This window comes from Centropristis striata, chromosome 4 (genome assembly GCF_030273125.1).
Source record: "Centropristis striata isolate RG_2023a ecotype Rhode Island chromosome 4, C.striata_1.0, whole genome shotgun sequence".
NCBI classification, from domain to species: domain Eukaryota; kingdom Metazoa; phylum Chordata; class Actinopteri; order Perciformes; family Serranidae; genus Centropristis; species Centropristis striata.
In genome coordinates, this window is record NC_081520.1 from 41,609,755 (window position 1) to 41,622,254 (window position 12,500).

Genomic DNA, 12,500 nt, shown 5'->3' on the forward strand with positions numbered 1-12,500 from the left:
GCTTAGCTTAGCATAAAGACTGGAAACAGGGGGAACCTGCTAGCCTGGCTCTGTATAAAAAGGGATCTGAATAGTTCTACTGCCATTGTTAACATTTAACAAGTTCAATTGAGCTCAGAAGAATAACAGTAGAGCAGACAGAGAGTGATGGGGTGACTCACAGCAGCTACACCTGAACAGATTTGCATGACGGGCCACACTTTGCATGTTGAACTCAGAGCTCTGCGTCAAGAAGCTGCCTGGAAATAATTTCACTGACGAGGAAGTGCTTTGCTTATCTAAATATAAGCGTAAATGGCTTCAACTGATAGAAAAAACCCACATTTTCTCCTCCTGCTGTGGAGCCATGAGCTGTTTGGTTTTATGTGTTGAGGTTTTTTATTTATCTGCCTCTAACACGTCTGCCGCCACTCCAACACAATACAAGTGGAAGGACTGTAATTTGTGGTGCTCAAAGCATCATCAGATGACACGAGAAGACACTCAACAACAGTTTGTCTTTCACAAACAATGTCCTGATTATTCTGGATGTTCCACAGACCCCACAAAATTGATCCATTACTATATTATGTTACTTTGGTTAACCCTTTGATGCACAACATGGGTCAAAAATGACCCACATTCATTTCCTTCATGTTATTTAATGCTGCTGTGTGTTTCTGTGCTCTGTCTTTTGATATCAACTTACTTTATGATTGAATATTCAAAGTATTCTTTAAATATCTTGTTTTTGATAACAACAGATCATTATTTCCATTTTGCCTCTCATATTTAGCTAACTATTTAGCCAATAAAGTAGCTCAGTAGTTAGCTTAGCAAGCTACTTAGCCAAGAAGTTAGCTAAGTAGTTAGCTTAGCAAGCTGCTTAGCCAAGAAGTTAGCTAAATAGTTAGCTTAGCAAGCTACTTAGCCAAGAAGTTAGCTAAGTAGTTAGCTTAGCAAGCTACTTAGCTAAAAATGGATATGGGTCATTTTTCACCTATGTTGTGCATTAGAGGAATAGTGACACAAAAAGGGATTTTATAAAAAAAAAATGAATAAAGGAAAACATAAAATTAGGATGTATGATGATAAAAAAAAACGAATTGAGGAAAACCTGGAATACTGAATGATGAAAATTATTTATTGCAAAGATATAGAACATAAAAACTCTGTCAGGTCACTTTAGACTCATGTTGTGCATCAAAGGGTTAAACAGTAAAGTAGTTCAAAAATGTTCCATAATATTAAGAATAGTTGAACCCATTATCTGAGGAGTTTTAAATAACATTTTTGTCTTGATTTGATCACTGACCGCATAGATAGAGGCAGAAAACATTCAACTAGGAAGAAAGAGAGAAATAACTCCCTGCCAGAGGTGGAAACTACATTAACTGACTTATTTTGAGGCATTTGTACTTTTGAGAATTTCTATTTTATGCTGTTTTATACAAGAAGACTTTTTAACTGCAGAGTCGGATGATAATTCTCAATACATGAAACACCTTTCACATTACGGCTGCAACTTACAACTATTTTCATTCATCATTAATCTGCCAATTATTTTCTTGCTTGATCGTTTGATCCCTAAAATGTCAGGAAATAATGAAAAATGTCCATTTCAGTTTTTAAATCCCATGGCCATTTCTTAAATGTTTAGATACAGATAAATATATTCAGTTTAATATGATATAAAATAGAGAAATGTAGGAATTATCCATATTTGAGATGCTGAAAACAGCATTTTGAGACATTTTCGCATGAAAATGTATTTTTTTGATTAATCAATTGTTAAAATTGTTGCAGGGTTGATAGTGCATGTAAGAATATTGTTTTACATAAATATAAAATATGGATTAGAGCAGCAGTAAAAGCAGCTTTAAGTTAAAGTTGTGGCTAATTTTCAATTATTACAGAGCATTTGTGGTGGTAGTAGTACTTTTACCTAAGAAATGTATATGTTTACGATATGTGACTTGCAAGCAGGACACTTTTTAAATTCTTCAAATTCAAAATACATAACAATATGTAACACTAACATTTCTGAAATAAGAGTATTCTGGCTCAAACACCAGAACAGACTCAATTTCCCTTTTTAAAGCTCATGTATGATGTCAGTTTATGATAACATAAACATATGAGAGTCTTATCTATGACAACACACATATTTCAGGAGATAGCTGACAAAGAACACACACACACACACACACACACACACTGGTTTTCATAAATCGTGGGGACTCCAGTTTTAATCATCACTTGTGGGGACCATCCTTTCTAGAGGCTGTTTTTTTAGAGAGCTGGAAAAAAATGAGTAAACTTGCCATAGCTTAGTTAGCCTATACACGCCTTCAAACCTCTGAAATGAAGTGATGTTTTTTATCAGGCTTTATGGGGACATCCAGAAAAACCAGTAAACATGCTTTCAGGGTACATCATTTACATGAATTAGCATATTTCACACAGATTATCTGGTGACTAATGGGGACCTTCTTTTACACAAAACAATGAAAATTAGATACTTTTCTAAGAAGCCAATTCTATCATTGTGGAATTTGAGAAAATACTAAAACTTCAATTCAAACCTTGAAGCAATCACACACACACACACACACACTCTTGTACTTCTATCTTTGTGAGGACCCTCATTGGAACAGTGAATTCCCTTGCAAGGTTATAATAGTTTGGGATTTTTCATTAGTTTTAGTTTTAATTTTGTTTTGAATTTATGTTTTCAAATTCAGTTAGTTTTAATGAGTTTTTAGAGTGAGTTTGCTAGTTTTAGTTTAGTTTTTATTAGTTTTAGTTTTTTGTAATGGGGTATTTGTTGGGTGGGAGATTAAAAGAGGTCACAGTAAAATTTGCCTTTATTTCCTTTGTCTTATCCATCTTCATTATGTATGAAAAAAGTTGACAAAGACGAAAACGAAGGACATTTTCTCTACAATTTTAGTTAGTTTTGTAACCACAAAATACAGTGTCAGTTAATTATCATTTTTTTCTAACCTTAACCCTAAAACAAAGTCTTAAATATCAAAAAAGAAGCCTTTAAAGAAGTGAGGAGTGAGGACCGGCCAAAATGTCCTCACTTTGCAAAAATGTCCTCACTCTGTTGGTTAAAAACGTGTTCCGGTCCTCACTATGTAGGAAATACAAGAACACACACACACACACGCACATACACACATTTGTGCACACACACTCAGCTGGATGTGAGTTGCCAGTCAGCTCTGGCCTCTGGCAGTGAACCTGACCATGAATGAGTTTTAACACTTGACATGAGGATTACAGACAGCGGGGACTTCACTCTCTTCAGTTCACATTAACAGTATTTCTATAGCACCTATCATACTGTCATTTGTCACGGATCCTTTTAACAAAAGCGCAGGTTTGAAACAGAGACTTCTGAACAACTTCTGAGTGACAAAAGGTCAAGAAACATCAGCTTCAGTTCCCACAATGTCTGATAGGTGAGAGAGCTACACATATAGAGGCAGGAGCACCATCTAATCATTAGCTTGGTGGGTAACGCTTTATATTAAGGTCCTTGTAATAACCATTAATTAACAAGTAATTAATAACAAGTCCTTACAAGATGCTCATTAACATTATTGTGTGTTTATAAGCTTATATAAGTGTTAATAATGGCATTAAAACACCCATGAGCCACCCATTATGTCTTTGCCATGCCTTTATTAATCTTATTTTGTTTGCTTATTGATATTAACCCTCTATAGTACGGTGTTGCCTTCAGGCAACATACCCATTTTTGGCTTGTTACATTTCTACAATGCATGTTTTTGAGTGATGCAATACTTTAAAAAAGAGAGAAGAGTATAGGGAACCAATAGCAATGCTTTAATTTGTCACATGACATCCAGGAGGCCATGTTGAAACCCTTTTTTGCAGACTTTTCCAAAACAAAAAGCTTTGCCATTTCACGCCACAAAAAAGTACTCAAAAAGTCATTTCCTGGCGCTTTTCCATCTGGAAAAATATATATTGCTACTCCAGACAAGAAACTGGTTTACAAAAGTTCCTTTCATGATGTTTTTAAATTTAAAATGTTTTGTATTGTACCCTGTTGAGGCTACTGAATATTTTACACATGTCTATTAAATAAATAATATTCAAATTGAATGAAAATCTTTTTCACTTATGGTACAATGTTGCCTACGGTTTTTTTAGTCTATTTTCAGACAAAAAAAATCACTCCAAACATTTTTTTCCCTAACTGGCATCATAATGCGTACCATAGAGGGTTAAAATATACTTTATTGCTCATCTATTATAAGTTAACTATGCTTTTTGCAACTACTGGATCTTAAGCGAGAACAATGCCTTATTACTTGTTAATTAATGGTTATTAAGGACCTTATTATAAAGCGTTCGTGCTGTGTAGCTGCCAGCTTGTCTTCTCTGCAGCTTTTCATTCATCCTCCTGATTCATTCACAGCCTTTCTGCATCTCTCAGGTGAACCGATTCGTCAGAGACAAACTAAACGCTCCCTCTCTTGGCAGTTTGCTCTGTTTTTCCCCTCATCATCCCAACAGATTCAACAGTGAAACCACCAACAGAGAGCCGGCTTAAAGAAATGACCTCGCATTTACCAAGTCTTTGAACTTTTCCCGTCTCAGCGGAGGCGCCGCAGCGAAAACATCCCAGACCGCTGAGTGTCTGTGACTCGACTGCTGGGGTCAGAATGAAACCACGTCCCACAGACTATCTGCAAGATTACTGATGATCAGGAGGCTAAACAAAAACTCAGCAGAGACATGACACCAGCTCCTCTGACATTCTAGTTTTCATATGAATTCATGGACAAGATCATGTTCCCAAATAAGACATTTAGCAGCAATTTGTGTTGCTTTGTTGAATTTCCAGCATGAAACACATAAAATGATTGTGAAATTTCTGTAAAATCCTCTGAGCTAGCAGTGCTACTGTTGTGTTTGTGTTGGAGCTAGAGCTGGGAGGTAATTAGCTTAGCTTAGCTTAGCATAAAGACTGGAAGTAGGGGAAACCGTGAGCCAGGCTCCTTTAAAACTTAAAACCTATCAACATCTCTAAGGACGCTTTCACAACCTGACGTTTAGTCAGTTTCAGTCGAACTCATCATCCTCATAATCATCATCATTATCCTTAACCACCTATAGGTTAAGGCAGTAGTTCTCCTCCTTTTTGAGTCGCGACCCCCAATTTAACATGGATGTTGTCCGCGACCCCCGCTCACTGAACACAATCTCACACACACAGTTCAGATCACCCAAAAAACAAACAAAATGACCACAAAATGACCAAAAAAGACACAAAATTATCCAAAAAAAGACCAAAAAGACTAAAACACATTAACACATGAACACTTTAACACAGTGGAGACAGAGCTGACTTCTAAAATGATTTGGCGACCCCCAGAAATCATCTCGCGACCCCAATTGGGGTCCCGACCCCAAGGTTGAGAATAGCTGGGTTATGAGCACGGGATATGACTGTCATTAACTTGCATTGTAGCGAAATCCGTGTCAGTTTCACGGAAATTTGTGTGATTCCGTGGCTATTCCACGGATTCCTGTGAGACCATGTTGGTCTCTTAATATAACGCAACATTGTGAAAAATGCTGTAAAAAAGAATGAAGGCGTTTGTTTTTAAAATGCAGCTTGAATGGTAAAGAAAAACTACCATTCGAAAGGTCTTTTAAATGTGTCACAAGAAGAGAATATAAAGCAGAAGAACAGAGGAAACTGGGAGCACAGATAAGCTCCTGAGCAGACACACTGAGAAAAGTTATGCAGCTTTACGTGATTTCATATTTTTCTTTTTACTTAAGCAGAGCAAATATACCAGATCATGAATCATAGTATAATTTAAATTCAATATCATCTTAGTGCCATTATCAGTATATCACTGTGGTTCAGGAAAGATCCCCTCCCTACAGGCCCTACTGGATCATTATTTTTTACTATAAATGAGACTCACATGTTACAGAATCTGACATAAAACGTGTTGTCTGGTGAAAAGTGACACATCACAGCTGAAGCTTTAGCCGGAGCAATCACGGAGCAGACTTACAGCAGCCTAGCAGGGATCAAAGACCCCCTGCGGCACAAAACAAACACCACGCAACGAATTACAACTTTGCTCACATTCATAAGCAAATACAGACACACACACATTTTCCTGAAGAGATTAGTGGGAGAGAGAGAGAGAGAGGGAGGGCGAGGAACAGAGAGAGCTCACCTTTCCTCATAATGACTATGCTCACCTGTTCATCCCCTCACCTGGGGCAGGGGGATCACTCTCCCTCCCTCCACCTCCCAGAGATGGCCAGATAAAGCCACTCTTTCAGCCCAAAATGCTCTGCCGCTGCCCCTGTGTGTCCCGCTCCTCTCTCTCTCTCTCCCTGCAGCCCGGCCCTGAAACTGATCCAGGTAGGCTTTCTGACGGAGAACTTTCTCACACTCCTATACCTGCCAATCACACACCTCTCCGACATGCTGGGGGAAAGTGTAACACACATGTGTGCATAGAGCGCACACACACAAGAGCAAACTGTACACAGCAAACTGTCAATAGATAAGATAGATAGCAAGAATTTCACCTGATAAAGGTGAATAAAAAACATACCGAATTGCTTACGGTTTGTAAACACAACATGAAAACATTCTCGTTGGCAAACACCAGATTCACCGTCATTTTAGAACCTTTGTCCACATCCTGTTCTCTATATTTGCATTACTTGGTGCTGTGCCTGCTGTTTTAGTAGCTTTCTAACCAAAATGAAAAGAAAAGAGAAACTACAGGCAGATGTTATGCATGAGTCTACACGTTATTTAGTTGGGTTTTCTTTTTTAATCCTGCATAGCATATCTTTAAGGTTGCATGAAAAACAAGAGCTCTGTACCCTGCACACTGCACGCTTAAAAATGTTTATCTAGGTGTGCCAGACATTTTATAAATGGTACCAATTAAACTTAACTTAAATAAATTTAACGTTGAAAAAAAAATCAGCAAAGTTATGAATGATGGAAGCATGGGACTGTAAACTGAGAACAGAACCAGAACCCTAGACAATTTGTCCCTCAATAGATAAGATAGATAGCAAGAATTTCACCTGACAAAGAAAAAAAATCATAATTATGAAAAGATGATGAGACAATGGGCTTCTGGGCACAGACATGTAAGATACACCTCCGCCCTGTCTACAACAGGAACAAGACTCCCAGAGTCAAATATTCTCAAAGAGTCTACTTTAATCATTTTGCATCTCCTTGTCGTGTTTTGGGTCTCTTTTTAAAAAAACCTCTTTGTGATTCAATCAATCAATCAATATCCTTTATGTAACCAGGTAAAGAAACCATTGAGTTTTAGAACGTTTGGGTCTCTTTGTGGTCATTTTGTAGTTTTTTGCATCTCTGTGATTGTTTTTGCATATATTTTTAGTCATTGTGCATCTATTTGTAGTAATTTTGCATCAGTTTTTAGTCATCTTATGTCATTTTAGACCAGCATGTGTTCATTTTGTGTATGTTTTTGGTTATTTAGCATCTTCGTATTGTTTCTTTTTTTTTTTCACAGTGGTATTTGTGATTTAGGACCCCGGACCCTTTGGGCCTGTGCCTGTTAGCAACGTCCAGTAATCCAACCAGGTAGGCTTTCTGACGGAGAACTTTCTCACACTCCTATACCTGCCAATCACACACCTCTCCGACATGCAGGGGGAAAGTGTAACACACATGTGTGCATAGAGCGCACACACACAAGGGCAAACTGTACAGAGATAAGGGAAGGTAATTGGCTCTGGGACAGAGAGTCTCACAGGTAAATGGGCTGATACTAATCAAGAAGAAGAAACCTAAGCCAACTGTGTGTTACATTCTTGTGTGTGTGTTCCGCTGAAGCGCCACCAGGGTTTTTTTCTTGCAGTGTTAGAAACATTATTACAACAATATGAATGGAATTAGACCCACAAGGCTTTCTGCTGCCACTTCTGTTATACTTTCATTATGAGAAAGAGGTCGATCATGCTGAGAGCGATCACAGGCTAAAAGAGGGAAAGAAAGAAACTGCAGGAGGAAAAACTAAACCTCTGAAATCCCAGAAAAATTGTGGCTCCCTCCTTCGTGTCCTTGCCCGGTCACTTTCAAAGGATTCTCTCCACCTCTAGATTTGTTGATGAACAAGTATTAATTGCTGAAAATGAAGAGTCTGGGAAAGAAGCGACTAATGGGGGATAATGATGGGATGGACCGGTGGATTTTTGGACTCTTTAGACTCTTTAGAGCTCTGCCGTGTGAGGATATTTGTGTCACTCTCTGCTGTTCTCACTTTAAAGCAAAAAAAGACGAGGTGAAATTATCACGGGGGGGTTGTGAGACAATGGGCCCCTCCATCTTTCTGACATGGGAGCAAAACACAAACCTTGTGATGCCTTTGTCTCTGTTTATGTTGTTTGTGCTCATTTTGTTTCTCTTTAGCCCTTTTCATATTTTGTTTCTGCAAAAGTCCCATTACAAGCTCTACTGGCAGTGAAATATTGGTGTCCATTCACATTGCACTTTGAGTTGCATTTATATGTATGAACAGCGCTATATAAATAAAGTTTGATTGATTGATTGATTGCAATCTGGCATCGCAGAAGTGGGAGGAGATGGTAGCAGTGGCGTCCCAAGGCTAAAACATTCGGGGCTACAGCCCCGGATGTTTTTTAATTCTAGACTCTAGAAGAAGCCCAAGCTTAATTATTTTTAGGTACACAATCTATGAATCTAGAGGGGAAAGTAGCTAACGTTAATGTTAGGCTATAACGTCGAACCATCTTATTTATTTTCTTTTTCATGCATGATAGCAGCTAGCTAGCTAGCATACAGGGATCCTGCACAGCCAGCTTCTTCTACTGTAGCTGCTAATGTGTTAAATGGAAAAACAATGTGTTGTTACCTAGCTAGCTAATGTCAGTACATGGGTGCAAACTGAATTCAAAATGGGTCATTCATTTGATGATCTGTGGTTATGGGATTGGTTTGACAGGTTTGCAGTGCACCCCTGTACTTAACCAAGCATTCCTCTCTGAATGCAAGTGTAGTGTGAATTGTGTGTTCTTAGGCTATGTGGAGAATGTCTCTATGTCTAAAAAATTTAGAGCGCACGCATCTGCTTAACTCTTCTGGGCTGAGCCCCGGATTTGTCAAAATCCTAGAGACGCCCCTGGATGGTCGTCCTGTGTAACAGAGCAGCGATAGCTAGGTGAATAATAAGTGAAGGCAGCTGCAAGTGCATTGAAAACAATGATGGCGGAATAACTGCACGTCATGCTGTTTCTCACTGTAGAGATGTAAAGTTGTTCTGCATTTTGATTGATTCGATTACCGTCAGACTCAAATGAGAGGCGTGTTTCTGATGTTACGGTCCACTTCCTTTCTGATTACACGAGTGTTGGTCGCACAAATAATGAACACCACATATTTCCGTCTCACTGGCTCTGCCTGGTCGCTGGTTGCCGCCATCACGCCTCGGCCCGTTCAGATTGAAGGCTAAATATTGTGGTTTGAAATGGCAGTCTGAAAGGGGCTAATGTAGTCATTTTTATGTCTCTTTGTGGTTGTTTTTCATCTTTTCGTAGATATGTTGCATCTCTTGAGTCTCTTTGTAGTTATTTTATCTTTTTGCTTATATCTGTTGTCATTTTACACCTTATTTCCATAACCTTGACTAGAAAAGTGCAATATAAGTGCATTACATTTACCGTTTCCATTTTAATCATTTGGAATAAAAAATCCCAGAAAATATTGAAAAATGTCCAACCCAGCTTCCCAGAGACTTTTTAGTTTAGTGTCATAGAAACAAAGAACAACAAACATCAGGTTTTAGAGGCTCGACTGGTCTTTTTTTGTTGCAATTTTGCCTAAAATTGAGTGAAATGATGAAGCAATTATTAAAGTGGTTAATGGACTGCTGGTTCCAGCTCTAATGCAGGATAATGTGTGTAACTGATACACAGAGAACAGTGATGAATAGCAATGCACAGGAAACAGAAATAATCCATTGAAAGGGCTAACAAACACTAATTTGTTAAGTGAAGCAGCCAGATGAAAAACTCTGTTCCTCCATTCCTACTTACTTATTTTTGTGGGTTTTTAAAAAAACTTTTCCTGCATTATCGAGGAAAGAGAGAAGAAGGAGGGCTGGAGAGAAAGGTGGATTGAATAATCGATATCTCCTTCTCTCGCCTTCTGTTTAGCTAATGGCAGATTAATTGGTCTGCTGTTTAATGAGGACACAAGACGGAGCAGGCAGCAGCGTGATGTTTGGTCCAGACGCAGGTTGTTCAATACGCCCCAAAGGGCACGGGAAAAAAAAAAGGTGCTTAACTTAAGTGCAGAAAGTTCAGGATGGAAAGACAAGAGGAAGAGAGAAGGGAGGAGGAGACATTACATTAAATAACGGTAACACTTTACAATAACCAACTAAGTAATGTTTACAGATAGTTTATAGTCCAATTATTAACCATTTACAAAGTGCTATACATATTTAATCTTTAAATGTTTTCAACCAATTTCTTAAAGGTATATGAGTAATTTCAAAGTCATTAACATACTAAATATTGTGTTAAAATGTTATAATGAGTGCAACTAAAACTATTAATAAACTATTAATTATAATTTATTGGTTTGTTAATGGTAAAGTAAGAATAAACTTGCATTAATATTCCATCTAATTGCCATTCATAAATGATTTAGTTAGTTAAACATGAATAAAATTATGTATTTACCATTCTAAATGGCCTATATATGGTTTATAAATGATGATTAAACATCTGTTTACCATTTATAAATGATGGTTATTGTAAAGTGTTACCTAAATAACAACTGCAAATTATTTTCTATAATATTGTGGAGTATTTTCTTTTATCATCAATTAGTGTGCTCACATCATGGGATTTTTGTTCCTGTGAATTCAGAAATATGTTTAGAGGAAGTAAAGCAAACGGATCTGGTGATCATCTTCAACCTTTATGTCTTGTGACGTTTAAAGAAAGTCTACTTGTGAGTTTTTCTTCTTAAATTGTTTTTGAAATCTGAAGATGTGAAATATTTTACAGCACAGCTAAATGCAAACATAATAACATAACATAAGTTTAAGTAGAGCTGAGGCTGGTGGGACTGTCTGTGGTTTTGCAGGTATTTGGTCATAAAGTTTTGAGTTCCTGGTTACAAACGAATGGTCTACTAATGCAGCTGTTCTCAACCTTGGGGTCTGGACCCCAATTGGGGTCGCGAGAGGATTTCTGGGGGTCGCCAAATCATTTTGGAAGTCAGCTCTGTCTCCACTGTGTTAAAGTGTTCATGTGTTAATGTGTTTTAGTCTTTTTGGTCACTTAATGTCTTTTTTTGGTCAATTTTTGTCTTTTTTTTGGTCATTTTGTGTCTTTTTGGGTTATTTTGTGTCTTTTTTGGTAATTTTGTGTCTTTTTTTGGTCAATTTTTGTCTTCTTTTTGGTAATTTTGTTTCTTTTTTGGGTAATGTTGTGTGTTTTTTATGTCATTTTGTGTCTTTTTTGGTCAATTTGTGTGTGTTTTTTGGTCAATTTGTGTGTGTTTTTTGGTCATTTTGTGTGTTTTTTGGTCATTTTGTGTGTTTTTTATGTCATTTTGTGTCTTTTTTGGTCAATTTGTGTGTGTTTTTTGGTCATTTTGTGTGTTTTTTGGTCAATTTGTGTGTTTTTTGGTCATTTTGTGTGTTTTCTGGTCATTTTGTTTCCTTTTTTTGGTCATTTTGTTTCTTTTTTGAGTGACCTGAACTGTGCATGTGAGATTGTGTTCAGTGAGCGGGGGTCGCGGACAACATGCATGTTAAATTGGGGGTCGCGACTCAAAAAGGTTGAGAACTACTGTACTAATGGAATATGTGTCAATTGTTGTGTAAATTAGTGCATGTGTCTTCTCTCCATTAGGATTAATGTTTTATTTCAAAAAATGGTATATGGATTCTTTGTGGTGGTGTCATTGTCTCAGTCCACCTCTCACACTACAATTAAAAAGAATCACTAAAAAAAAAATTGATATTTCCAAGAATGATTTCTGAAATGTGACTTTATAGGAGCAGGCAGTCCAATGTATTGGATATTAAGTAGTCAAATTAACGGAGGAATTCTTCCATGCTGAAATGGATATTGTGATAAACCGTATAAATTGTGGTTATTGTGTTGTTTTCTGCCCCCCTTCCCCCCCGAGTCCTTTCAGCAGCACTCAGAGAAGAAGAGAAAAGGTGTAAAAGCATTTCAGTCTCAACTTGTCATTGTTATTCTGCTCTAGCTTCAGTTTGAGTGTATTGTTGTACTCGAAGCTTAGCCTGTTCCCTTGGTAACCATACTGATAACCAGCACTGCCTCTGTACTTACCGGCCATGCGTATACGAAAGGAATGACAATGTGTCCATTACTCCCATCCTCTCCTCCTCCTCCTCCTCCTCCTCCTCCTCCTCCTGCTCCTCCTCTGTCGTGTCCTCGGTGGCGGAGGGACT

General features: G+C 37.8%; 1 protein-coding gene across 1 annotated transcript in view; it reads right to left on the reverse strand.

Annotated features, from left to right (window-relative positions):
• LOC131970187 (protein jagged-1b) overlaps positions 1-12,500 on the reverse strand; it is a 68,209-nt gene that overhangs the window by 48,935 nt on the left and 6,774 nt on the right. The window contains exon 2 of the mRNA XM_059331513.1: positions 12,379-12,500. This exon is cut by the window's right edge and continues 238 nt beyond it. Within this exon, the coding sequence (XP_059187496.1) occupies positions 12,379-12,500 (122 nt within the window). The remainder of the gene's footprint in view (positions 1-12,378) is intronic.